The 27,928-nt window shown below is 48.1% G+C and overlaps 1 protein-coding gene and 1 long non-coding RNA gene across 8 annotated transcripts in view; one reads left to right on the forward strand and one right to left on the reverse strand.

Moving 5' to 3' along the window:
• The window catches only part of LOC140525723 (uncharacterized), a 28,659-nt gene extending 2,258 nt beyond the window's left edge, over positions 1 to 26,401 (reverse strand). The window contains exons 1-7 of the mRNA XM_072641347.1: positions 11,193 to 26,401; positions 8,335 to 8,523; positions 8,034 to 8,164; positions 4,852 to 4,910; positions 3,563 to 3,708; positions 2,043 to 2,108; positions 1,760 to 1,931 (exon numbers count right to left, since the gene is read on the reverse strand). Coding sequence (XP_072497448.1) covers positions 1,760 to 1,931; positions 2,043 to 2,108; positions 3,563 to 3,708; positions 4,852 to 4,910; positions 8,034 to 8,164; positions 8,335 to 8,523; positions 11,193 to 26,373 — 15,944 coding nt within the window. The 5' untranslated portion in view covers positions 26,374 to 26,401. The remainder of the gene's footprint in view (positions 1 to 1,759; positions 1,932 to 2,042; positions 2,109 to 3,562; positions 3,709 to 4,851; positions 4,911 to 8,033; positions 8,165 to 8,334; positions 8,524 to 11,192) is intronic.
• Positions 1 to 27,928, forward strand: part of LOC140525726 (uncharacterized) — a 133,367-nt gene that overhangs the window by 95,408 nt on the left and 10,031 nt on the right. The window lies entirely within an intron of this gene.

The following is a 27,928-nucleotide window of genomic DNA, read 5'->3' on the forward strand; positions in this document are numbered from 1 at the left end:
AGGCCAGGTTCAAAGAAAATGGACCTAGAACTATTTGGGAGCTATGATCTTGTGTCTTAGGGTATGACTACTTTTGATACAGGAAAGGTTCCAAAGCTGATTGCAATTGCCATGACATGGAGTCTTCAGTGCCTAAAATCCCTGGTGTTTTCTTTACCCAAGACCTCAAGCATTTTACAGTATAACCCAATGCACAGGACTTATTGATCACAAAACTGAGAGCTAGAAGGGACCCTCAGGGATCATACAGTCCATTCACCTCGTTTTAGAGATGAGAAAACAGGCTTAGACATGTCAAATGACTATCCAGAAAGGTCATAGCAGGACCAAAAACTGAATTCATAGAATCATCTTCCAGCTCTAGGGTTATTTCTACTCTCACAGGGACACCTACTATGAAGGAAAGCACATTAGACTGAGTTGCTCTGCCTCAAAGTGGTCTCATGTACCTCTCCTGTCCTCCTCCTTGTAAACACAATCAGCCCAGCAACCAAGCATAAAGGCCAGTATTGGAAGAGGTTCTGTGTACTCCTGACTTAATCTATAGTCTATAAGCAACCTCAGAGTGGGAGAGAGGCTAGTGCTTCTGCTGTAATTACCCACTGCTGCTTCCCCAGGACAACTGTGTGGCCTCCCTCATTGTTCTAATATTGTTTCCTGATCCCTAAGGTGGTTCCCTATATGGAAGGGTGAGGGTAGGGGATGGGTCCAACCGAGGTGTACCCATAGTCCTCATCACATGTTGAGAATCCATCACTAATTGCTCCCACAGCCTTTAACTCATTTTCAGATACCCCATTACACTCTATGAAGACAAAACCCCTCTTGCATCTTTCCCATCCATCTACTACCATGTAAGGGACACCCTTCCCAATTCTCTACATCAAATCCTTATCTTACCCTCTTTAAATCTGCTCAATGCTCCTCCCCTCCCAGAAGTCTTCCTCAATTACACATGATAGTCCTTCCATTGACTTTCCCCCTTCCTGGGAAAGATGCAGTCAGAGGCATTGCGAGGCTCAAATAAGATAAAGGATGAAAAGCACTTCACAAACCCCAAAGCACTATCCAAATGCTTTAATATTATTATTGGCCTCCAGTCACCAGGCCTCTAATCTAGCCACGACTTCATTCCCTGAACCTTCTACTGCTATCTACCTGAGTCTAAGCAAGGTTTATGGAAAATACTGAAGTGCACTGGGAAATGTTTAACAACTTGACCCTCTGGGGGGGAAATGTATGCACACACACTTTGAAGTTAAATCTGCATTATTAGCACTTTCATAAGTCTAGAGAGTTCAAAGTAAATCGAGCCCTGATTTGTACCTGGCATTACTCACACTGAAAATTTAAGCAAGTTAAAACAGAGCTGGCTCCTGGTACATTCCTAGCACCAACTGATAACTTCTTTGCTTTTATGTTGGGGTGATTTGGGTTTTGTGCTTTTCTCTTCTTCGTGTGGGTATGTCCTTCTTCACATTTGAATGGTGGCTACCACATTCCTCCCATTAAGATTGGCAGCTGTCTAAGAAAGTGAATGTGGTTCCCTGAAGGTAGGGGCCAAGTCAGGATGGCCCGCAGTGAGAGAACACTCTTGCTAGTAAGAGGCAAGGACTGTTATAGATGTGACTGTAGCTTTTACCCTACCTCGATCAAAACCTGCCCCTCTGGAGGGATAGGGGAAAATCTGGTTCAGGGAGGGCCCAGATGGGACTAGGAAAAGGAGGGAGGTTATTGGGGGGGGGGCCTGGGAACTCACTAGCATCGAGGTCCTTTTCGAGACCCATCCAGCTCGAACTGACACTTTCCCTGGTTGCAGTCCAGTGATGAGTTGAATCCCTGCATGCATCTGTTAATACAATGTGGTGTACCATTCTTGTACTCAACGTAGAAGAATTCCTTCAAGTCTTTAGCACTCTGTTGGCATTGCCCTAAGGGAGAAAGTCAGACGAATAAATAGTACAAAGGAGGAACTCTTGCCCCAAGGCAAGCTCCAGAGCTCACCCTAACCCCAGCCAAACCTCATCTTTAGGCTCACGTACCCTCAGGATCATAGTGAAATACAGGCTCCTTCACTGATGTCTCGCTGGGGTTGAAACATAATGTTTCTGTAAAAGAGGAAAACCAAGAGTAAATCTCTCTTTGTCTCAGGCCTTTTCTGTTGAAGCCTTCCTCTCCAAGAGTGGGGGATAAGGAAAGCCCTTAGAAGGTGGGGAGGAGAGGAAACATGGGCTTCCTACCCTTAGACTTTCAGGTTTCAGATTTAAGATTTTCTCCTTCCCAGATTTTTTCCCCCATAGATTCCCCCCTCCCCATTAATCATCCTCAGAACTGTTTTCTCCTTCTTCGTTGGCCCCACCAGCCCACCTCCATCCTGGCATTGTGGCTACTGAGAATCCCCTGGAAGATGCTGGTTTTGTGATAGGCTTTAATATCTCTGAATCTACAGCTGATATCATTTCTTCATCTTAAAGGGACCTTAACATAGAGTACTGGGCCTCAGGTTAAGGAGTCCTGGGTTCAACTCTGGACTCAGATCCTTACTAGCTGTCTAATCCTGAGCAAGTCATTCACACTCTGCCTCCATATTCTCATAGGTAAAATGGGGGTAATAATAGCACCTGCCTCCCAGGGTTATTTTGAAGATCAAATGAAATGTGTGTAATGTGCTTAGCACAGTGCCTGGAATATAATAGTCATCTAATAAATACTTGTTCCTTCCTCACCACATTTCTGATTTCCAGTTCCTCAAAGTAGGTGAGCCCTAGTTGGGTTTTAACGACTCTCTAGTTGGGACTATATCTGTTTTCAGTTCTTCCCTCTGGCCCCTTCTCTCTCAGATGGGAGAGACAGATGAAGGCCATCAGAAAGTGAACCCTGCAGGCTCTCTCCCTGTCTCACGAAATTCAATCCAATTTAACATTAATTTAATCTCCTACTATGTAGAAAAGGATAGGTGATATGGCATAAAGGCTAAAGGACTGATGTGGGAGTTAGGAAGACCTGGATTTAAATCCTGCCTCTGGATGTGAGACCATAGGCAAATCACTTAACTTCTCAGTGACCCAGGCAACTCTCTAAGATTTTATCACAAAGGAGATGAGAATTGGTATTGGTAGAGGGAGTTTCCATACTGGGAGTTCCCTACACAGATGAAAATCACAGGTCCAGACCCAAAAGAAAATGTGAAGAACATTGGGCCTAGGTGCTGGGGAAGATGCTGCCCTCCTGGAATTTACAAGGGTAGGGAATGCATAATTTGTGTTGCTCCCTTATTAGAGAGGTTTTTATGCCTTCAAGGCCTGAGGTGGAGGGTGGGAGGGGGAAAGGTTGTTAGGGACAAGGAACCCAACAGCAGGTTTTCCAGGGGAAGTAGTTTTTGAGTTGACTTTTAAAGGATGGGTAAAAATTTACCAAATACAAAAGGAGAGGGAAGACATTACAGACATAGGTACTGATGTTGGGGGCAGCAAAGACAGGCACAGAGGTGGTTGGTGCATCATGTGTATGGGAGGGTCATAAGAAAAAGGTTGGGTGAGCAGGGGTGAAATGAGGCACTTACCATTGCATCCCTGGTATCCTTGCTCATTGGTTACTTTTTTAGTTGTTTCCTCTATGCTCTTCTTGATAACCTGCAATTCTGTCTTGTAATCTTGGGTGAAATTTGTCAGCAGGATCACATCATAGTCCACCACTATGCTGCCTTGTCTGAGAAAAGAAAGAGAGGAGGTCATCTCATCATCTTCTCAGCACCTGAGTGGGGTTGGTAACCAGGTCAACCTAACAACCACATGGAATGTCTGTTTCCAGCTAGGCCCTCTTCCCTCAAGAGGGAACTCCCTTCATGGAGATAGGGGACAGCCTGGAACATCCTTTATCCAGGTATCATCCATAATTCAGACTCATAGACCCACCTTTCCTTAGACTCAGCAGTCTAGGTGCCATCCTCCACTCCTCATTCTCATTTACCGCAGTTGCCAAATCTTGTTTCTTCTTCTACAACATCTCTCTGGTACACCCCCTTTTCTCTACTCATACAGCCACTCCCCAAGCTCAGACCTTCATCACCTCCAACCTAGATTACTGCAATATCCCTCTAACTGGTCTCCCTGCTTCACATCTCTCCCCATTCCAATCTGTCCTCCATAGAACTGTCAGAGGGATTTGCCTAAAATAGAGTTCTGACCAGGTGTCCTCCCTACTCAATAAACTCCAGTGGTTCTCTATTTACCCCTAGAATCAAATAATGAATTCCTGTTTGGGATTTAAAGGTCTTTGCAGCCTTGTCTTTCCTATCTTTCTAGTTGTCTTATACATTGCATATACTTATACATCATGTACATGAACGCACGTGAACTGTGCATTCCAACCATGTACAGGCCTTGTTACTGTTCCTCAAACACATGCTCCATCTCCCATCAATGGGACATTGCTTTGCTGTCCCCCATGCCTGGAATGCTTCCCTAGCTTACCTCTTCCTCTTAGAATCCTTGGCTTCCTTCCAAACTCAAACACTACCTTCTGTAGGAGGTATCCCCTGGTCTCCCTTGCCTCCCACCCTTCTTCATCTGCTAGTGATTTCTTCTCTAAGGTTACCTTGCTCCCACTCTTATATTTATCTTATATTTCCCTATTGCTATACACGTTGTACTCCCCCATGAGAATGTAAGTGCCTTCAAGACAGGGGCTGTGGTACTCTTTCTTTGTATCCTCAGCAAGTGTTGACTCATTGATTCATCCTTGAAGGATGCTGAGGTGAGGAAGGAGAATACTCCAGACTAATAGGGCATCCATTCCACGTAACTTCCCACCCTCCATGGCTCTGCTTACCCCAAAATTACAATGACTTACGAAAGCTTCTTGATATTTATACCAGCATACTGAGGGATGTTTCGGTAAACGAAATCCATCTGAAAGGCAGAGGAGTCACTGAGTTACCTAAATAGTCAGAATCATGGTATTCTTTAGCCCCACCCCTTTCCTGTCATTCTCCATCTCTAAAATTGTCCCATAATGCAGGCCTTTAGCAGAGACCTGTAACAATGGACCTGTGTGAGAGTAGATTCTGGAAGGAAAGCACAAAAAAGGCACAAAAGGACCTTCTTAGACCCTGAGGACATAGGAGAAGTTGTTTTACTCCTTTTGGAGAGCAGTGTCTCCATGGAAGAGCTAGGCAGATGCTGCCATTCCCTAACCTAGTCTTTTCCCTTTAGTCTTCTGTCTCTAGTTCAGCTCTCTTCCTCAAGGGCCACCACCTGTCTCTTTCAAGAAGGGATCTCCTAGCATCAACACTGGGGAGGTCTAGAAAGGATGAGTGAGGAAAACCTAAATAAGCCAGGACTAGTTTGGGATTCCAGTCTCCACTGATTCCTTCATGGGGTGAGAATCCAGGTCTCTTCCAGAAGAGGAATGCAATCCACCTCCACCCCAATTATAATTCATGTTGCCCAACATCAGCTGGGCTCTCCTCAGCAAGCAGTCCCTTTCCCTGCTCTCTGATTAATTCCCTATCTTATTCTCCACAGAAGCTATTCCAAACCTTCTCTTTCCTTCTCAAGTCTCTCATATGTGCCCCTCTTTTGATCAGCCTTAGCTGAGTCTTTATTGAGAAAATTTAGGCCATTCTCTGTGAGCTTCCACTTTTCCCATGATCTTCATCTCAAAACTTGACATCACCTTCCACTCTCTCCTCCTTTCTCCATAGTTACTTTCATGCAGAGATGGCCTTTCTCCTTGCCAAGGTCAACCTCTACTTGTGTACCTGATCCCATTTCCTCTCAATTTCTCCAGCAAATTATATCCTCAGTCATCTATCTCCTCACTCTCACAAATCTCCAACCTCTCTTTATATACTGATTTCTCCCTCACTTCTTTCAACATGCTGGTCTTTTTTTTTTTAATAACAAAAAAAAAAACCAAAAACCAACCTTCACTAGACTCTACCATCCCCTCAAACTGCCATCTTAAAGCTCTTTTCCCTTTCTCAGTCAAACTACTTGAAAAATCTATTTACATCTGCTGCCTCCTCACTCTCCACCCTTTGCAATCTGGCTTCCAACCTCATTATTCAAGTGAAACTACTTCTGCTGCATTTGACACAGTTGACCACTCTCCCCTGGGATGTTCTCTCTTCTATGGGTTTTCATTACATTATTCTCCTTGCTTCTATGGTCTGATCATCCCATCTCTCTTCCAAATTTCCCTATTTCCATTGAAGACACCACCATTCTTCTAGTCTCCCAGTCATAACCTTGGCATTATCCATGACCCCTCATTATTCATCAACCCACATATTCAGTCAGTTGCCAGATCTTGCTTCAAGCCTCTCACAACTCCAGTCTGTCCCAAACGTTGCTGTCAAAGTCATTTTCCTTAAGCATAGATCTGACTCTTCTACTCAATCAACTCCATTGGCTTTTGATTGCCTCAAGGATAAAATATAAACTCCTCTGTTTAAATTTTAAAGCCCTCCACAGTCTGGTTCCCATCCATCTTTCAGTATCTTTCTCTTCCTGTTGTTTAATTGTTTTTCAGTTGTGTCTGACTCTTCTTGACCCCATTTGGGGTTTTCTTAGCAAAGATGCCGGGATGGTTTGCCATTTCCTTCTCCAGTTCATTTTATAGTTAAGGAAACTGAGGAAAACAGAGTTAAGTGACTTTCTCAGGGTCACACAACTAGTTTCTGAGGCCAGATTTAAACTTAGGAAGATCAGGCCCAGTGCTCTATCCACTGTGACACTTAGCAGCCCTTCCCTTCCCACGCTATGCTATCCAACCACACAGCTTTTGTCCCTGTTTCTCACACATGACATTTCATCTCCCATCTCCTTACCTTTGCACTGGCCATTCTTCTATTCCTGGAAAACATTTCCTCCTCCCCACCACCTCATAGTGTCCTCCTTTAAGATGTAGCTCAAGCACTATCTTCTGCATGAAGACTTTTCTGACCCCTCCTCCCAAACTGCCTACTAGTTACTTAGCACATTGCAGTCACTTGGTAAATGCTTGTGGGTTGATTGGGAAAATTCAAATAATTTGGAGGATTCTTTTTTTCTAAATGTTAAGAGGGAAAAGACAACTTGCATGAGAAAAAGCATCAAGATATAATGGAATTAGAAGTGAGGAACAGCTGCTCAACTAGAACTGAGTGCGTATACTCTAAAGAATGGGCTTTCATTTGCCAGTTCTCCTCTCCCCCACTATCCCACCTTACACTAGTACTCCCCCATGCCTAGCAAATAGTAGTATATGTTTGATGATTAACTGAGAAAATTCAGATAATTTGGAGGATTCTCGTATTCTAAATAAGGGGGGAAAGACGGCTTCTATGAAGGAAAGCAGCAAGATATACTAGAATTATAAACAATACAACAAACATTTATATAGCACCTTATATAACAGGGGCAGTTTGCATACATTATCTCACTTGACTCTCCAAATAACCTAGTAAGCTATAATAATAAAAACAATAGCATTTTAAGGTGTACAAAGACTTTACAAATATTATCTTCGCAACAACCTTGGGAGGTAAGTCCTATTATTCCTGTTTTGTAAATGAGGAAAGCTGAAGCTGACACAGGCTAAGTGCTTTGCCCAGGGTCACACAACTAGTGTCTCAAGTCAGATTTGAACACAGGTCTTCCTGCCTCCAGGTGCAAGCTGAAACTCATAAAAGTGAAGTGACTTGTCCAGGTAAGATGGCTTATGTCTAAGTCATCTAACCCCACTGCAGACCTCCTCCCACTGTTCTGTTTTCCCGGAGATGGTAAGAGTGAGAAACAGGACCAGAGTGAAAGACACCATGAGCAGGAGGCAGAGAGTCTAATGGATAAAGCATTGACCTGGGTGTTGTGGAGACCTGGGGCAAATTTTTTGTCTCTGGCATTAACTGGTTATGTCACCTTAGGCAAGTGACTTAGCTTAAGTAAGTCACTTAACTCTTCTAGATCTCCTCTATGAAATCAGGGGATGTACTAGGTGACCTCTAAGGTTCCTGGCAAATCCAGTACTATTATGATCCATTGATTCTGTACCTGTTTTTTGAATGTTTCAGAGAAGTCCTTGTAGGCATCTGAGGATTTGTTTTCTAGGTCCTGTGTAAAGTTCTTATTGGTCACAGACACTTTCACTTCCACAGTAGCATTGACCTTTTCTGGAGGAGAGTCTGATAGAAATGGACTTGATTATGAGCATACCAGTCATTCACAATGAACCCTCTCTATCCCCCATGCTTTGCAACCCTTCACCCTCTCCCTGAAGAATGTACCTTTGGTCCCTTTTCACTCCCCTATACCCAGGTCAGGTGTTGATGTAGCCCTGAGATGTTTGGCTTACCTATTTGGAGACTTTCTGAGACCATTTCACACTTAGGGCCATAGTAGAGGGGCGAGCAGATGCATTTGATTCCATCCCACGTGCCCTCATTCAGGCACACAATGTCCTTATTCTCACATAGCGTTCCACTGTAACCAGTGGGACAGATGCAGGAGTCACCATCCCGAGTACCTCCATTTAAGCATATTGCTGAAAGAAATAAGATACTCAATCCAGTGTGGAGAGGGGGAGAACTGGCAGAAAGAGAGTGGTAGGAGGCCAAAGCAAAAGGAGAGAAGAGGATGAGTCTTCAGGGGAAGAGAAAAGTGAACAGACTAAAGAGATACAGACTGTGTGAGACATTGACATAGAGACAGTGGCAAAGATATTTTGTCTAGATTCGGTCCCATTCCCTTACTCACTTTATACTTTCCCCATCCCGGTGATTCTGAACCCCCATCTGTTGATATATCAATCCCGTTTCCTCATCCCTTCAACCCCAGATCTGTCTGCTTCTTCCACTATCCTCTAGAATGCTTCTTTCATAATTAATAAACTCTCCTCAAGCTTATATTTTTCTTCCTTTTTCAGTTCTCTCTTTTTCTGGCCCTATGCCACGGCTTCCTCCTGATAACACCACTTCCCTCTCCACTATTTCCAGTACTCAAATAAAGATTCCTCCTTACTTTCTGTCATTCATATTTATTTCCCCTTTACTCCAGTTTCAGATAAAGAGGTGGTCCTCTTTTATCAGTCAACCCTCTAACCTTTATACTATCTCCACTCAACTGTTTGCCCCATCCCCCTCCTCCTCTTCCTCTCTTTCTCTCTGTCTCATTCTTTTTCTCAAATCTCCAGTTTCTCTATATCTATAGTCTCTTTTCCTGTTCTCTTCAAACAGGCCTTTGTCATTCCAATCCTTAAAAAAACTCTCACTTGATCCTACCATTCCAACCAGCTGTTGTCCTGTAATTTTTCTCCCCTTCATGACTAAACTCTAGAAGAAGGCCATCTACAACTGGAGTCTCTATTTCCTCTCATCTCACATTTCTAAATGCTCTGCCATCCAGCTTCTGGCCTCATCATTGAACTGAAATCCTCCTCTACAATGTTACCAGTATTCCCCAAAATCTGATGGCCTTTTCTTAATCTTTATTTTTCTTAACTTCTTTGTAGCCTTTGACACAGGTGGTCACCTTGTCGCGCACAGTCTGGGTTTTTGAACTTCTGCTGTCTTAATTCTCTTATCTGTCTGACCACTCCTCAGTCTCATTTTCTGGCTCTTCATCTATGTCAGGCTCACTACCTATGAATGTGTCTCCTAAAGTACTACCCTAGGCCCTCATCTCTTTTTGCTTTACACCACCTTGATCTCATTAGCTCCTATGTGTTCAAAAATTATTTCCATAAAGTTGATTTCCAGGTCTATAGAACCAACTCTGTGCCCTTTCAACTACAGTCCTGTTTGACAACTGCTTTTAGGACCTCTCAAATTAGGTGCCCCATAATTATCTCAAAATCGATATTCCAATGCAAAACTCATTATGATTATCACTCTTCCCTTTTCTAAATGTCTCTATTACTGTTGCGGCCCCACCATCCTCCCAGTCCCTCAGGCTCATCCTTGACCCTTGGCTCTTGCACATCCACTTAGGAATCCATTGCTAAATCCTGTTTCCACCTTCACATCGTATCTCACCTATGTCCCCTTCTCTCCACTCGTACAGTCATAATCCTAGTTCTTCATGTCTCACCTCATCACCTCTCACCTGGAATAGTGCAATAGCTTTCTGACTGTTCTCCCTGTCTCAGATCTCTCTCCATCCCAATCCATTCTCCTCTCAGCTGCCAAGATGATTTTTTTTAAAGCACAGATCAGACCGTGTCACTCACTCCTTACTCAGTCAGCTCATAACCTCTAGGAACAAATACAAACTCATGTCTTTGACATTTAAATCTCTTCATAAACCAGCTGTTTTCTATCTTTCCAGTCTTGTTACACACTACTCCCCTCCATGAATGACAAGATCCAGTTATGTTACAGTTTCTGAAAGAGGACACTTCATCTCCCTTCTCTATACTTTTGCACTGGCTGTTCCCTATATCTGGAATGTTCAACCCCTTCACCTTTGACTCTTAATTTCCCTGGTTTCCTTCAAGACTCAGCGCAAATATTACCTTTTGCAGGAGTCATTTCTCAGGCCCCCAAGGTGCTGATACAATCACCTCCTCCCAAATTGTCTGCTGTCAGCAGTGACTATATGATATATGTACTTAGTTATTCACATTTGTCTCACAATTGAGACTGGTTTTTTCCATATGTTGTACAGGCCTCACATAGCGCCCAGCAGATAGGAAGGAATTGACAGAAAGAAGGGATGGAGAAACAAAAAGAGAGGAGATTGGAAAGGAGCCTGGGTGGCATCTGGAAGGGACAAAAGGGAAGAAAGGACTGTGTGAGAATAGTTCATGCAAAGTCACTTATGTTTTAAAAACCATTGAAGGATTAAAGTATCAGTCTTTGTGGGAATAGGAAGTGAACCATAAACATTTATAGAAAAAATAATAGTTTGAAAGAAAAAAAGGCCAAGGTGGTAAGAAAATGGGATGGGAAAATAGGTGAATGTTAGGATAAATGGAAATCAATAGGAGGCCATACCAAGGCTAGTGCGAGAAAAATGAAAAAAATGGATAAAGTAAAATATAATAGTTCTAGGGGACAATACATGCAGAGAGCAGGAAAGGGAAATAAAATAAAGAGAGGAGGTAGCACTTCTGAACATACTACAAGAAAAGCTGAAGACAGAAGCATGGCATTAGAAACAAGGGACAGAAAAAATTAGAAATACAGAAGGGAAGGGTCACAAAAGGGCACTTACATGTTGTGGTGGTTGCTTCGGTGACCACAGAAGTAGTGGCAGCTGCTGTTGTCCTAAGGGTAGTGACGACAGCCTCAGTGGTCAGAGTGGTGCTTTGAAACTCAGTGATACTCTGAGGAGTGGGAGTTGTAGGTGTGGAGCTAGGGGTAGGTGTGGGTGTTGTAGAAGACTCAGGTGAAGTGGTAGGAGCTGCTCTTGTCTCCTGGGTAGTACTGAAAGGCTCAGTTGTGAAAGTTGTACTTTCAGACTCAGTGGTACTCTGAGGGGTTGGGCTGGTGAAGGTGGTGCCTGGGGTAGATGTGGGTGTTGTAGAGGATTCAGGTGAAGTGGTGGCAGCTGCTGTTGTCTCTTGGGTAGTGCTGAAAGGCTCAGTTGTCACAGTTGTACTTTCAGACTCAGTGGTACTCTGAGGGGTTGGGCTGATGAAGGTGGTGCCTGGGGTAGGTGTGGGTGTTGTAGAGGATTCAGGTGAAGTGGTGGGAGCTGCTGTTGTCTCTTGGGTAGTGCTGAAAGGCTCAGTTGTCACAGTTGTACTTTCAGACTCAGTGGTACTCTGAGGGCTGGGGCTGGTGAAGGTGGTGCCTGGGGTAGCTGTGGGTGTTGTAGAGGAGTCAGGTGAAGTGGTAGGAGCTGCTGTTGTCTCCTTGGTAGTGCTGAAAGGCTCAGTTGTCACAGTTGTACTTTCAGACTCAGTGGTACTCTGAGGGCTGGGGCTGGTCAAGGTGGTGCCTGGGGTAGGTGTGGGTGTTGGAGAGGAGTCAGGTGAAGTGGTGGCAGCTGCTGTTGTCTCTAGGGTAGTGCTGAAAGGCTCAGTTGTCACAGTTGTACTTTCAGACTCAGTGGCACTCTGCGGAGTGGGAGTGATAGGCATGGTGCTAGGGGTAGGTGTGGGTGTTGGAGAAGACTCAGGTGAAGTGGTGGCAGCTGCTGTTGTCTCTTGGGTAGTGCTGAAAGGCTCAGTTGTCACAGTTGTACTTTCAGACTGAGTGGTACTCTGAAGAGTGGGAGTTGCAGGCATGGAGCTAGGGGTAGGTGTGGGTGTTGGAGAAGACTCAGGTGAAGTGGTGGGAGCTGCTGTTGTCTCTTGGGTAGTGCTGAAAGGCTCAGTTGTCAAAGTTGTACTTTCAGACTCAGTGGTACTCTGAGGGGTTGGTCTGATGAAGGTGGTGCCTGGGGTAGGTATGGGTGTTGTAGAGGATTCAGGGGAAGTGGTGCCAGCTGCTGTTGTCTCTTGGGCAGTGCTGAAAGGCTCAGTTGTCACAGTTGTACTTTCAGGCTCAGTGGTACTCTGAGGAGTGGGAGTGGTAGGCATGGTGCTAGGGGTAGGTGTGGGTGTTGTAGAAGACTCAGGTGAAGTGGTGGCAGCTGCTGTTGTCTCTTGGGTAGTGCTGAAAGGCTCAGTTGTCACAGTTGTACTTTCAGACTGAGTGGTACTCTGAAGAGTGGGAGTTGCAGGCATGGAGCTAGGGGTAGGTGTGGGTGTTTTAGAAGACTCAGGTGAAGTGGTGGGAGCTGCTGTTGTCTCTTGGGTAGTGCTAAAAGGCTCAGTTGTCACAGTTGTACTTTCAGACTGAGTGGTACTCTGAGCAGTGGGAGTTGTAGGCATGGTGCTAGGGGTAGGTGTGGGTGTTGTAGAGGACTCAGGTGAAGTAGTGGGAGCTGCTGTTGTCTCTTCGGTAGTGCTAAAAGGCTCAGTTGTCAAAGTTGTACTTTCAGACTCAGTGGTACTCTGAGGGGTTGGGCTGGTGAAGGTGGTGCCTGGGGTAGATGTGAGTGTTGTAGAGGACTCAGGTGAAGTGGTGGCAGCTGCTGTTGTCTCTTGGATAGTGCTGAAAGGCTCAGTTGTCACAGTTGTACTTTCAGACTCAGTGGTACTCTGAGGGGTTGGGCTGATGAAGGTGGTGCCTGGGGTAGGTGTGGGTGTTGTAGAGGACTCAGGTGAAGTGGTGGCCACTGCTGTTATCTCTTGGGTAGTGCTGAAAGGCTCAGTTGTCACAGTTGTACTTTCAGACTCAGTGGTACTCTGAGGAGTGGGAGTTGCAGGCATGGAGCTAGGGGTAGGTGTGGACGTTGCAGACTCAGGTGAAGTGGTGGGAGCTGCTGTTGTCTCTTGGGTAGTACTGAAAGTCTGAGTTGTCACAGTTTTACTTTCAGACTCAGTGGTACTCTGAGGGGTTGGGCTGATGAAGGTGGTGCCTGGGGTAGGTGTGGGTGTTGTAGTGGACTCAGGTGAAGTGGTGGGAGCTGCTGTTGTCTCTTGGGTAGTGCTGAAAGGCTCAGTTGTCACAGTTGTACTTTCAGACTCAGTGGTACTCCTAGGAGTGGGAGTTGTAGGTGTGGAGCTAGGGGTAGGTGTGGACGTTGCAGACTCAGGTGAAGCGGTGGCAGCTGTTGTTGTCTCTGGAGTAGTGATGAAAGGCTCAGTTGTCACAGTTGTACTTTCAGATTCAGTGGCACTCTGAGGAGTGGGAGTGGTAGGCATGGAGCTAGGGGTAGGTGTGGGTGTTGTAGAGGACTCAGGTGAAGTGGTGGGAGCTGCTGTTGTCTCTTGGGTAGTGCTGAAAGACTCAGTTGTCACAGTTGTACTTTCAGACTCAGTGGTACTCTGAGGGGTTGGGCTGATGAAGGTGGTGCCTGGGGTAGGTGTGGGTGTTGTAGAAGACTCAGGTGAAGTGGTGGCAGCTGCTGTTGTCTCTTGAGCAGTGCTGAAAGGCTCAGTTGTCACAGTTGTACTTTCAGACTCAGTGGTACTCTGAGGAGTGGGAGTTGTAGGCATGGAGCTAGGGGTAGGTGTGAGTGTTGTAGAAGACTCAGCCAAAGTGGGGGGAGCTGCTGTTCTCTCTTGGGTAGTGCTGAAAGGCTCAGTTGTCACAGTTGTACTTTCAGACTCCGTGGTACTCTGAGGAGTGGAAGTTGTAGGTGTGGAGCTAGGGGTAGGTGTGGACGTTGCAGACTCAGGTGAAGTGGTGGCAGCTGTTGTTGTCTCTGGAGTAGTGCTGAAAGGCTCAGTTGTCACAGTTGTACTTTCAGACTCAGTAGTACTCTGAGGGCTGGGGCTGGTGAAGGTGGTGCCTGGGGTAGCTGTGCGTGTTGTAGAGGACTCAGGTGAAGTGGTAGGTGCTGCGGTTGTCTCTTGGGTAGTACTGAAATGCTCAGTTGTCACAGTTGTACCTTCAGACCCAGTGGTAATCTGAGGTCTTGGGCTGGTGAAGGTGGTGCCTGGGGTAGGTATGGGTGTTGTAGAGGATTCAGGGGAAGTGGTGCCAGCTGCTGTTGTCTCTTGGGCAGTGCTGAAAGGCTCAGTTGTCACAGTTGTACTTTCAGACTCAGTGGTACTCTGAGGGGTTGGGCTGGTGAAGGTGGTGCCTGGGGTAGGTGTGAGTGTTGTAGAGGACTCAGGTGAAGTGGTGGCAGCTGCTGTTGTCTCTTGGGTAGTGCTGAAAGGCTCAGTTGTCACAGTTGTACTTTGAGATTCAGTGGCACTCTGCGGAGTGGGAGTGGTAGGCATGGAGCTAGGGGTAGGTGTGGGTGTTGTAGAGGACTCAGGTGAAGTGGTGGGAGCTGCTGTTGTCTCTTGGGTAGTGCTGAAAGGCTCAGTTGTCACAGTTGTACTTTCAGACTCAGTGGTACTCTGAGGGGTTGGGCTGATGAAGGTGGTGCCTGGGGTAGGTGTGGGTGTTGTAGAAGACTCAGGTGAAGTGGTGGGAGCTGCTGTTGTCTCTTGGGCAGTGCTGAAAGGCTCAGTTGTCACAGTTGTACTTTCAGACTCAGTGGTACTCTGAGGGGTTGGGCTGGTGAAGGTGGTGCCTGGGGTAGGTGTGAGTGTTGTAGAGGACTCAGGTGAAGTGGTGGCCGCTGCTGTTGTCTCTTGGGTAGTGCTGAAAGGCTCAGATGTCACAGTTGTACTTTCAGACTGAGTGGTACTCTGAGGAGTGGGAGTTGTAGGCATGGTGCTAGGGGTAGGTGTGGGTGTTGTAGAGGACTCAGGTGAAGTGGTGGGAGCTGCTGTTGTCTCTTGGGTAGTGCTGAAAGGCTTAGTTGTCAAAGTTGTACTTTCAGACTCAGTGATACTCTGAGGGCTGGGGCTGGTGAAGGTGGTGCCTGGGGTAGGTGTGGGTGTTGTAGAGGACTCAGGTGAAGTTGTGGCAGCTGCTGTTGTCTCTTGAGCAGTGCTGAAAGGCTCAGTTGTCGCAGTTGTACTTTCAGACTCAGTGGTACTCTGAGGTGTTGGGCTGATGAAGGTGGTGCCTGGGGTAGGTGTGGGTGTTGTAGAGGACTGAGTTGAAGTGGTGGCCACTGCTGTTAACTCTTGGGCAGTGCTGAAAGGCTCAGTTGTCACAGTTGTACTTTCAGACTCAGTGGTACTCTGAGGAGTGGGAGTTGTAGGTGTGGAGCTAGGGGTAGGTGTGGACGTTGCAGACTCAGGTGAAGTGGTGGCAGCTGCTGTTGTCTCTTGGGTAGTGCTGAAAGGCTCAGTTGTCAAACTTGTACTTTCAGAGTCAGTGGTACTCTGAGTGGTAGGTATGGTGAAGGTGGTGCCTGGGGTAGGTGTGGGTGTTGTAGAGGGCTCAGGTGAAGTGGTGGGAGCTGCTGTTGTCTCTTGGGTAGTGCTGAAAGGCTCAGTTGTCACAGTTGTACTTTCAGACTCAGTGGTACTCTGAGGAGCGGGAGTTGCAGGCATGGAGCTAGGGGTACGTGTGGGTGTTGTAGAAGACTCAGGTGAAGTGGTGGGAGCTGCTGTTCTCTCTTGGGTAGTGCTGAAAGGCTCAGTTGTCAAAGTTGTACTTTCAGACTCAGTGGTACTCTGAGGGGTTGGGCTGGTGAAGGTGGTGCCTGGGGTAGGTGTGGGTGTTGTAGAGGACTCAGTTGAAGTGGTGGCAGCTGCTGTTGTCTCTTGAGCAGTGCTGAAAGGCTCAGTTGTCACAGTTGTACTTTCAGACTCAGTGGTACTCTGAGGGGTTGGGCTGATGAAGGTGGTGCCTGGGGTAGGTGTGGGTGTTGTAGAGGACTCAGGTGAAGTGGTGGCAGCTGCTGTTGTCTCTTGGGTAGTGCTGAAAGGCTCAGTTGTCACAGTTGTACCTTCAGACTCAGTTGTACTCCGAGGAGTGGGAGTTGTAGGTGTGTAGCTAGGGGCAGGTGTGGACGTTGCAGACTCAGGTGAAGTGGTGGCAGCTGTTGTTGTCTCTGGAGTAGTGCTGAAAGGCTCAGTTGTCACAGTTGTACTTTCAGACTCAGTGGTACTCTGAGGAGTGGGAGTTGTAGGTGTGGAGCTAGGGGTAGGTGTGGACGTTGCAGACTCAGGTGAAGTGGTGGGAGCTGCTGTTGTCTCTTGGGTAGTACTGAAAGTCTGAGTTGTCACAGTTTTACTTTCAGACTCAGTGGTACTCTGAGGGGTTGGGCTGATGAAGGTGGTGCCTGGGGTAGGTGTGGGTGTTGTAGTGGACTCAGGTGAAGTGGTGGGAGCTGCTGTTGTCTCTTGGGCAGTGCTGAAAGGCTCAGTTGTCACAGTTGTACTTTCAGACTCAGTGGTACTCCTAGGAGTGGGAGTTGTAGGTGTGGAGCTAGGGGTAGGTGTGGACGTTGCAGACTCAGGTGAAGCGGTGGCAGCTGTTGTTGTCTCTGGAGTAGTGATGAAAGGCTCAGTTGTCACAGTTGTACTTTCAGATTCAGTGGCACTCTGAGGAGTGGGAGTGGTAGGCATGGAGCTAGGGGTAGGTGTGGGTGTTGTAGAGGACTCAGGTGAAGTGGTGGGAGCTGCTGTTGTCTCTTGGGTAGTGCTGAAAGACTCAGTTGTCACAGTTGTACTTTCAGACTCAGTGGTACTCTGAGGGGTTGGGCTGATGAAGGTGGTGCCTGGGGTAGGTGTGGGTGTTGTAGAAGACTCAGGTGAAGTGGTGGCAGCTGCTGTTGTCTCTTGAGCAGTGCTGAAAGGCTCAGTTGTCACAGTTGTACTTTCAGACTCAGTGGTACTCTGAGGAGTGGGAGTTGTAGGCATGGAGCTAGGGGTAGGTGTGAGTGTTGTAGAAGACTCAGCCAAAGTGGGGGGAGCTGCTGTTCTCTCTTGGGTAGTGCTGAAAGGCTCAGTTGTCACAGTTGTACTTTCAGACTCCGTGGTACTCTGAGGAGTGGAAGTTGTAGGTGTGGAGCTAGGGGTAGGTGTGGACGTTGCAGACTCAGGTGAAGTGGTGGCAGCTGTTGTTGTCTCTGGAGTAGTGCTGAAAGGCTCAGTTGTCACAGTTGTACTTTCAGACTCAGTAGTACTCTGAGGGCTGGGGCTGGTGAAGGTGGTGCCTGGGGTAGCTGTGCGTGTTGTAGAGGACTCAGGTGAAGTGGTAGGTGCTGCGGTTGTCTCTTGGGTAGTACTGAAATGCTCAGTTGTCACAGTTGTACCTTCAGACCCAGTGGTAATCTGAGGTCTTGGGCTGGTGAAGGTGGTGCCTGGGGTAGGTATGGGTGTTGTAGAGGATTCAGGGGAAGTGGTGCCAGCTGCTGTTGTCTCTTGGGCAGTGCTGAAAGGCTCAGTTGTCACAGTTGTACTTTCAGACTCAGTGGTACTCTGAGGGGTTGGGCTGGTGAAGGTGGTGCCTGGGGTAGGTGTGGGTGTTGTAGAGGACTGAGTTGAAGTGGTGGCCACTGCTGTTATCTCTTGGGCAGTGCTGAAAGGCTCAGTTGTCACAGTTGTACTTTCAGACTCAGTGGTACTCTGAGGAGTGGGAGTTGTAGGTGTGGAGCTAGGGGTAGGTGTGGACGTTGCAGACTCAGGTGAAGTGGTGGCAGCTGCTGTTGTCTCTTGGGTAGTGCTGAAAGGCTCAGTTGTCAAACTTGTACTTTCAGAGTCAGTGGTACTCTGAGTGGTAGGTATGGTGAAGGTGGTGCCTGGGGTAGGTGTGGGTGTTGTAGAGGGCTCAGGTGAAGTGGTGGGAGCTGCTGTTGTCTCTTGGGTAGTGCTGAAAGGCTCAGTTGTCACAGTTGTACTTTCAGACTCAGTGGTACTCTGAGGAGCGGGAGTTGCAGGCATGGAGCTAGGGGTACGTGTGGGTGTTGTAGAAGACTCAGGTGAAGTGGTGGGAGCTGCTGTTCTCTCTTGGGTAGTGCTGAAAGGCTCAGTTGTCAAAGTTGTACTTTCAGACTCAGTGGTACTCTGAGGGGTTGGGCTGGTGAAGGTGGTGCCTGGGGTAGGTGTGGGTGTTGTAGAGGACTCAGTTGAAGTGGTGGCAGCTGCTGTTGTCTCTTGAGCAGTGCTGAAAGGCTCAGTTGTCACAGTTGTACTTTCAGACTCAGTGGTACTCTGAGGGGTTGGGCTGATGAAGGTGGTGCCTGGGGTAGGTGTGGGTGTTGTAGAGGACTCAGGTGAAGTGGTGGCAGCTGCTGTTGTCTCTTGGGTAGTGCTGAAAGGCTCAGTTGTCACAGTTGTACCTTCAGACTCAGTTGTACTCCGAGGAGTGGGAGTTGTAGGTGTGTAGCTAGGGGCAGGTGTGGACGTTGCAGACTCAGGTGAAGTGGTGGCAGCTGTTGTTGTCTCTGGAGTAGTGCTGAAAGGCTCAGTTGTCACAGTTGTACTTTCAGACTCAGTGGTACTCTGAGGAGTGGGAGTTGTAGGTGTGGAGCTAGGGGTAGGTGTGGACGTTGCAGACTCAGGTGAAGTGGTGGGAGCTGCTGTTGTCTCTTGGGTAGTACTGAAAGTCTGAGTTGTCACAGTTTTACTTTCAGACTCAGTGGTACTCTGAGGGGTTGGGCTGATGAAGGTGGTGCCTGGGGTAGGTGTGGGTGTTGTAGTGGACTCAGGTGAAGTGGTGGGAGCTGCTGTTGTCTCTTGGGCAGTGCTGAAAGGCTCAGTTGTCACAGTTGTACTTTCAGACTCAGTGGTACTCCTAGGAGTGGGAGTTGTAGGTGTGGAGCTAGGGGTAGGTGTGGACGTTGCAGACTCAGGTGAAGCGGTGGCAGCTGTTGTTGTCTCTGGAGTAGTGATGAAAGGCTCAGTTGTCACAGTTGTACTTTCAGATTCAGTGGCACTCTGAGGAGTGGGAGTGGTAGGCATGGAGCTAGGGGTAGGTGTGGGTGTTGTAGAGGACTCAGGTGAAGTGGTGGGAGCTGCTGTTGTCTCTTGGGTAGTGCTGAAAGACTCAGTTGTCACAGTTGTACTTTCAGACTCAGTGGTACTCTGAGGGGTTGGGCTGATGAAGGTGGTGCCTGGGGTAGGTGTGGGTGTTGTAGAAGACTCAGGTGAAGTGGTGGCAGCTGCTGTTGTCTCTTGAGCAGTGCTGAAAGGCTCAGTTGTCACAGTTGTACTTTCAGACTCAGTGGTACTCTGAGGAGTGGGAGTTGTAGGCATGGAGCTAGGGGTAGGTGTGAGTGTTGTAGAAGACTCAGCCAAAGTGGGGGGAGCTGCTGTTCTCTCTTGGGTAGTGCTGAAAGGCTCAGTTGTCACAGTTGTACTTTCAGACTCCGTGGTACTCTGAGGAGTGGAAGTTGTAGGTGTGGAGCTAGGGGTAGGTGTGGACGTTGCAGACTCAGGTGAAGTGGTGGCAGCTGTTGTTGTCTCTGGAGTAGTGCTGAAAGGCTCAGTTGTCACAGTTGTACTTTCAGACTCAGTAGTACTCTGAGGGCTGGGGCTGGTGAAGGTGGTGCCTGGGGTAGCTGTGCGTGTTGTAGAGGACTCAGGTGAAGTGGTAGGTGCTGCGGTTGTCTCTTGGGTAGTACTGAAATGCTCAGTTGTCACAGTTGTACCTTCAGACCCAGTGGTAATCTGAGGTCTTGGGCTGGTGAAGGTGGTGCCTGGGGTAGGTATGGGTGTTGTAGAGGATTCAGGGGAAGTGGTGCCAGCTGCTGTTGTCTCTTGGGCAGTGCTGAAAGGCTCAGTTGTCACAGTTGTACTTTCAGACTCAGTGGTACTCTGAGGGGTTGGGCTGGTGAAGGTGGTGCCTGGGGTAGGTGTGAGTGTTGTAGAGGACTCAGGTGAAGTGGTGGCAGCTGCTGTTGTCTCTTGGGTAGTGCTGAAAGGCTCAGTTGTCACAGTTGTACTTTCAGACTCAGTGGTACTCTGAGGGGTTGGGCTGATGAAGGTGGTGCCTGGGGTAGGTGTGGGTGTTGTAGAGGACTCAGGTGAAGTGGTGGGAGCTGCTGTTGTCTCTTGGGTAGTGCTGAAAGGCTCAGTTGTCACAGTTGTACCTTCAGACTCAGTTGTACTCCGAGGAGTGGGAGTTGTAGGTGTGTAGCTAGGGGCAGGTGTGGACGTTGCAGACTCAGGTGAAGTGGTGGCAGCTGTTGTTGTCTCTGGAGTAGTGCTGAAAGGCTCAGTTGTCACAGTTGTACTTTCAGACTCAGTAGTACTCTGAGGGCTGGGGCTGGTGAAGGTGGTGCCTGGGGTAGCTGTGCGTGTTGTAGAGGACTCAGGTGAAGTGGTAGGTGCTGCGGTTGTCTCTTGGGTAGTACTGAAATGCTCAGTTGTCACAGTTGTACCTTCAGACCCAGTGGTAATCTGAGGTCTTGGGCTGGTGAAGGTGGTGCCTGGGGTAGGTATGGGTGTTGTAGAGGATTCAGGGGAAGTGGTGCCAGCTGCTGTTGTCTCTTGGGCAGTGCTGAAAGGCTCAGTTGTCACAGTTGTACTTTCAGACTCAGTGGTACTCTGAGGGGTTGGGCTGGTGAAGGTGGTGCCTGGGGTAGGTGTGAGTGTTGTAGAGGACTCAGGTGAAGTGGTGGCAGCTGCTGTTGTCTCTTGGGTAGTGCTGAAAGGCTCAGTTGTCACAGTTGTACTTTCAGACTCAGTGGTACTCTGAGGGGTTGGGCTGATGAAGGTGGTGCCTGGGGTAGGTGTGGGTGTTGTAGAGGACTCAGGTGAAGTGGTGGCAGCTGCTGTTGTCTCTTGGGTAGTGCTGAAAGGCTCAGTTGTCACAGTTGTACTTTCAGACTCAGTGGTACTCTGAGGAGTGGGAGTTGTAGGTGTGGAGCTAGGGGTAGGTGTGGACTTTGCAGACTCAGGTGAAGTGGTGGCAGCTGTTGTTGTCTCTGGAGTAGTGCTGAAAGGCTCAGTTGTCACAGTTGTACTTTCAGACTCAGTGGTACTCTGAGGGCTGGGGCTGGTGAAGGTGGTGCCTGGGGTAGGTATGGGTGTTGTAGAGGATTCAGGGGAAGTGGTGGGAGCTGCTGTTGTCTCTTGGGTAGTGCTGAAAGGCTCAGTTGTCACAGTTGTACTTTGAGATTCAGTGGCACTCTGAGGAGTGGGAGTGGTAGGCATGGAGCTAGGGGTAGGTGTGGGTGTTGTAGAAGACTCAGGTGAAGTGGTGGGAGCTGCTGTTGTCTCTTGGGTAGTGCTGAAAAGCTCAGTTGTCACAGTTGTACTTTCAGACTCAGTGGTACTCTGAGGGGTTGGGCTGATGAAGGTGGTGCCTGGGGTAGGTGTAGGTGTTGTAGAAGACTCAGGTGAAGTGGTGGGAGCTGCTGTTGTCTCTTGGGTAGTGCTGAAAGGCTCAGATGTCACAGTTGTACTTTCAGACTCAGTGGTACTCTGAGGAGTGGGAGTTGTAGGCATGGTGCTAGGGGTAGGTGTGGGTGTTGTAGAGGACTCAGGTGAAGTGGTGGGAGCTGCTGTTGTCTCTTGAGCAGTGCTGAAAGGCTCAGTTGTCAAAGTTGTACTTTCAGACTCAGTGGTACTCTGAGGACTGGGAGTTTCAGGCATGGAGCTAGGGGTAGGTGTGAGTGTTGTAGAAGACTCAGGTAAAGTGATGGGAGCTGCTGTTGTCTCTTGGGTAGTGCTGAAAGGCTCAGTTGTCACAGTTGTACTTTCAGACTCAGTGGTACTCTGAGGGGTTGGGCTGGTGAAGGTGGTGCCTGGGGTAGGTGTGTGTGTTGTAGAGGACTCAGGTGAAGTGGTGGCAGCTGCTGTTGTCTCTTGGGTAGTGGTGAAAGGCTCAGTTGTCAAAGTTGTTCTTTCAGACTCAGTGGTACTCTGAGGGGTTGGGCTGGTGAAGATGGTGCCTGGGGTAGGTGTGGGTGTTGTAGAGGACTCAGGTGAAGTGGTGGCAGCTGCTGTTGTCTCTTGGGTAGTGCTGAAAGGCTCAATTGTCACAGTTGTACCTTCAGACTCAGTTGTACTCTGAGGAGTGGGAGTTGTAGGTATGGAGCTAGGGGTAGGTGTGGGTGTTGTAGAGGACTCAGGTGAATTGGTGGCAGCTGTTGTTGTCTCTGGAGTAGTGCTGAAAGGCTCAGTTGTCACAGTTGTACTTTCAGACTCAGTGGTACTCTGAGGGGTGGGGCTGGTGAAGGTGGTTCCTGGGGTAGGTGTGGGTGTTGTAGAGGACTCAGGTGAAGTGGTAGGTGCTGCAGTTGTCTCTTGGGTAGTACTGAAATGCTCAGTTGTCACAGTTGTACCTTCAGACCCAGTGGTAATCTGAGGTCTTGGGCTGGTGAAGGTGGTGCCTGGGGTAGGTGTGGGTGTTGTAGAGGACTCAGGTGAAGTGGTGGCAGCTGCTGTTGTCTCTTGGATAGTGCTGAAAGGCTGAGTTGTCAAAGTTGTACTTTCAGACTCAGTGGCACTCTGAGGGGTTGGGCTGGTGAAGGTGGTCCCTGGGGTAGGTGTGGGTGTTGTAGAGGACTCAGGTGAAGTGGTGGGAGCTGCTGTTGTCTCTTGGGTAGTGCTGAAAGTCTCAGTTGTCACAGTTGTACTTTCAGCCTCAGTGGTACTCTGAGGAGTGGGAGTTGTAGGTGTGGAGCTAGGGGTAGGTGTGGACGTTGTAGACTCAGGTGACGTGGTGGCAGCTGTTGTTGTCTCTGGAGTAGTGATGAGAGACTCAGTTGTCACAGTTGTACCTTCAGACTCAGTGGTACTCTGAGGGGTTGGGCTGGTGAAGGTGGTGCCTGGGGTAGGTGTGGGTGTTTTAGAGGACTCAGGTGAAGTGGTGGGAGCTGCTGTTGTCTCTTCAGTAGTGCGGAAAGGCTCAGTTGTCATAGTTGTACTTTCAGATTCAGTGGTACTCTGAGGAGTGGGAATTGTAGGCGTCGAGATAGGGATAGGAGTGGGTGTTGTAGAGGACTCACGTGAAGTGGTGGCAGCTGCTGTTTTCTCTTCGGTGGTGCTGAAAGGCTGAGTTGTCACAGTTGTGCTTTCAGACTCAGTGGTACTCTCAGGCGTTTGGGTGGTGAAGGTGGTGCCTGGGGTAGGTGTGGGTGTTGTAGAGGACTCAGGTGAAGTGGTGGGAGCTGTTGTTGTCTCTTGGGTAGTGCTGAAAGGCTCAGTTGTCACAGTTGTGCTTTCAGACTCAGTGGCACTCTGAGGGCTGGGGCTGGTGAAGGTGGTGCCTGGGGCAGCTGTGGGTGTTGTAGAGGACTCAGGTGAAGTGGTGGGAGCTGCTGTTGTCTCTTGGGTGGTGCTGAAAGGCTCAGTTGTCACAGTTGTACTTTCAGACTCCGTTGTACTCTGAGGAGTGGGAGTTGTAGGTGTGAAGCTAGGGGTACGTGTGGATGTTGCAGACTCAGGTGAAGTGATGGCAGCTGTTGTTGTCTCTGGAGTAGTGCTGAAAGGCTCAGTTGTAAAAGTTGTACTTTCCGACTCAGTCTTACTCGGAGGGGTTGGGCTGGTGAAGGTGGTGCCTGGGGTAGGTGTGGGTGTTGTAGAGGACTCAGGTGAAGTGGTGGGAGCTGCTGTTGTCTCTTCAGTAGTGCGGAAAGGCTCAGTTGTCATAGTTGTACTTTCAGATTCAGTGGTACTCTGAGGAGTGGGAATTGTAGGCGTCGAGATAGGGATAGGAGTGGGTGTTGTAGAGGACTCACGTGAAGTGGTGGCAGCTGCTGTTTTCTCTTCGGTGGTGCTGAAAGGCTGAGTTGTCACAGTTGTGCTTTCAGACTCAGTGGTACTCTCAGGCGTTTGGGTGGTGAAGGTGTAGCCTGGGGTAGGTGTGGGTGTTGTAGAGGACTCAGGTGAAGTGGTGGGAGGTGTTGTTGTCTCTTGGGTAGTCCTGATAGACTCAGGTGTCACCGTTGTACTTTCAGCCTCAGTGGTACCTTGAGAGGTTGGGCTGGTAAAGGTGGTGCCTGAAGTAGGTGTGGACGTTGCAGAGGACCCAGGTGAAGTGGTGGCAGCTGTTCTTGTCTCCTGGGTAGTGCTGAAAAGCTGAATTGTCACAGTTGTACTTTGAGACCCAGTGGTACTCTGAGGGCTAGGGCTTTTGAAGGTGGTGCTTGGAGCAGATATGGGTATTGTAGAGGACTCAGGTAAAGTGGTGGCAGCTGTTGTCTCTTGGGTAGTGCTGAAAGGCTCAGTTGTCACAGTTGTACTTTCAGACTCAGTGGTACTTGGAGGGGAGAGGCTGATAGAGGTGGTGAGAGGAGTACCTGTGGACGTTGGCGATGTGTCAGGGGAAGTAGGGAGAACTGAAGTTGTCCATTGGGTAGGGGTGATAGGCTCAGAGGTCAGACTGGTGCCTTCACCCTCAGTTGTGCTATGAGGTGTCGAGCTGATGAAGGTGTTCTCAGGTGTTCCTGTGGACGTTAATGAGATCTCAGAGGATGTAGTGGAGGCTGCTGTTGTCCCTTGGGTAGAGGTGAAAGACTCAATGATCCTAGTGGTGCTTTCTGACTCAGTAGTACTTACAGTGGCAGGGCTGGTAAAGGTCGTGCCAGGGCTAGGTATAGAGGTTGCTGAGATTCCTGTGGAGACATTGATAGGTGTTGTTGTCCCTTGAGTAGGGGTGACTGTATTAGTGGTCAGAGTGGTACTTTCAGACTCAGTGGTACTCTGAAGAGTGGGAGTTGTAGGTATGGAGCTAGGGGAAGGTGTGGACGTTGCAGACTCAGGTGAAGTGGTGGCAGCTGTTGTTGTCTCTGGAGTAGTGCTGAAAGGCTCAGTTGTCACAGTTGTACTTTCAGCCTCAGTGGTACTTGGAGGGGAGAGGCTGATAGAGGTGGTGAGAGGAGTACCTGTGGACGTTGGCGAGGTGTCAGGGGAAGTAGGGAGAACTGAAGTTGTCCATTGGGTAGGGGTGACAGGCTCAGAAGTCAGACTGGTGCCTTCACCCTCAGTGGTGCTATGAGGTGTCGGGCTGATGAAGGTGTTCTCAGGTGTTCCTGTGGATGTTAATGAGATCTCACAGGATATAGTGGAGGCTGCTGTTGTCCCTTGGGTAGAGGTGAAAGACTCAGTGGTCAGAGTGGTGCTTTCTGACTCAGTAGTACTTACAGTGGCAGGGCTGGTAAAGGTCATGCCAGGGCTAGCTATAGAGGTTGGTGAGATTCCTGTGGAGACATTGATAGGTGTTGTTGTCCCTTGAGCAGGGGTGACTGTATTAGTGGTCAGAGTGGTACTTTCAGAGGCAATGGTTGTCTTCGAGGAGGGGCTGGTGGAGGTGGTGCTACTGCTACGTGTAGTTATTGTTGAAGTACTTGGACATGTAGTGTTCTGTGCTGTTTTCATTGAGGTAGAGCCATTAGACTTGGTCATCCGATTGGTTCCTTTCGAGACATTCCGCTTCTCAAATATGTGGCTTTTGGAGGTGGTTTCAGAGTTAGTTGAGGGTACTTGTGCTGTCCCTCTGAATCCTTTCCCCTTTACTGTTTTCCCTTGGGTAGTGGTGACAGCCTTGGCAGTCTGAGTGGTTGTACTGTCAGACCTTGTGCTACTCTGAACTCCAGAGTTGGTCAAAGTGAATCTAGCAGACATCGTGGCCCTTGCTGAGCTTCCAGGGGAACTAGCTTCACCTGCTGTTGTGCTTTCAGTAATGGTGACAACCTGTGATGTCACAGTTGTTGTGCTGTCATATCCTTTGATTCTCTGAGCTTTGGGGCTCATGGAGTCAGAGTCAGGGATAGGGATTGCTTTTGATACCTTCCAATTGGAAGCAGCCTCCAAGTGTCCCTCCTCTAGTGTCCCTTGTATAGCACTCCCTGGTATGTTCTCTGTTTCCTCTGCTGTTCTTGTTCCTTTGGAGACAGGAAAAAGTGTTACTATTCTTGAGGTCCCAGGGTTCCCTGGTATTGTGTCTCTGAAAGTGGTTGGTCCATTTGTTATGTTAGTTGTTGTGTGGTTGAAATCTGTTGTAGTCTTCTTGATGGTGGTGATATTCTTTGTGGTGTCCTTGGTGTTGGTGTGTGTAGTCAAGGAATTATTGTCTCCTTCTGTCTTTCCAGTTGAACCAATACCTATCGTTTTTTCTTGAGTACTACTGAAGCCATCTTTGACCCCAGTCTTCATATTTCCACTCCTCTGATCTTTGGGTCTGATCTCTGTGGGGCCGACAAAATCTAGATTAATTTGTGAATCTTTCATCCCTGGCACCTTTTTTTCCTTCACCTTCTTTTATTTTTTTTCTCTGTTTAGTTTTTCCTGGCCAGTTTTACCTTAGTGTATGTTTCCCTCTCTCCTATATTTCCTTCTGTGGTTTCTAGATCCCTGATTTGTAGGATGTTAGAGTTGAAGAGCATTTGATAAATCATCTTGGCTAAAATTCTCATTTTCAAAAGCAAGAAAATGAATCCCATGATCGGGTTATTTTAGGATCATAAATTCAACACATAAAATGCAACAAGCGCTAGGTTGACCCTAAAATAAAGGTCTATTTTTATGTAAGAATCAAGTTAAACCTCATGGGGTACAGATTCTGGGAACCTCTTTGAACTCTCCTAGAATCTTCCCACTTGATGTGGTAATCTCTTGAGGCCCATATGCTTTTCATTATCACTATGCCCAAATCTCTGTAATACTTCCCACCCCTGATCCTATAAAAATCCCATTCTCCATCCTGGCCACTCCCATCAAGATCCTCCCTAAATTGATCTTGATTCACCCAGGGTACTGGTCATTCCCATCAAGACCTCTAGATCCCTCAGGCTACTGACCAATCCCTTTAAGACCATCCCTGGAACCCTCAGACTACTTGACCACCCCCAGATCCCTCCCACAGTCTTTTTTTATATAAGATCCATCTCACCTCCATGAAGGCACGCAGATTCAATGTAGCTCAGACTCAATCTAGCTCAGATTGTATCTGACTGCTTGTTAATACAAGCCTTACAAATGCTTAGGCTACTTAAGAGTCAGCACAATATGGCAAATCTTTAATAAACTTTGTTTTACTTTGACTGATAGAAGGCTTGGGTCGAATTCATTCAAGTAGGACCCAGCGTATCAGTATTTTGGGGTCCCTAGCACCCCAAACCTCAACAAAACCACATGTGACTTAAATAACACCACCTGACTCCTCCTTGAGAATCAGCAAAGAAACCAAATAGCTATGTAGGGATTTCCCTGAAATGTCACACTGAAGGTACACACTCCAACTTCAGTGTGGGCCTTTTATTTATTAAGGAAGCAAAGAAGCAAATTCAGCTGCCTGACCTCTTCAAAGACCTGGACAGCTTCCATCATCAGGTGTCTAGGCTTCTTCCTTCCTTCCTTCCTTCCTTCCTTCCTTCCTTCCTTCCTTCCTTCCTTCCTTCCTTCCTTCTTTCCTTCCTTCTTTCCTTTCTTCCTTCCTTTGTCAATTCCCTCCTGCCCTCCCTTCTACCTCCCTCCCCTTATTTTTCCTTTTTTCCCTATCTCCTTTCACATGAGGAATCAAATACTTACTTGTGGGTGCCTTGCCCAAAGGCATATAAATTTCTTGAAATAGAACTTGGTTATACGAGGCTTTGATAATGTCCATTCGAATTCAGATGGCACTACTTGACTATGCTTGAAACCCAAATCACTCTGGCTTTCACTGATTGGCCAATAATAAGTCCCAGCCCAAGTCTCTATTGGTCATTGC

This window comes from Notamacropus eugenii, chromosome 2 (assembly GCF_028372415.1).
Source record: "Notamacropus eugenii isolate mMacEug1 chromosome 2, mMacEug1.pri_v2, whole genome shotgun sequence".
Taxonomy (NCBI): Eukaryota; Metazoa; Chordata; class Mammalia; order Diprotodontia; family Macropodidae; genus Notamacropus; species Notamacropus eugenii.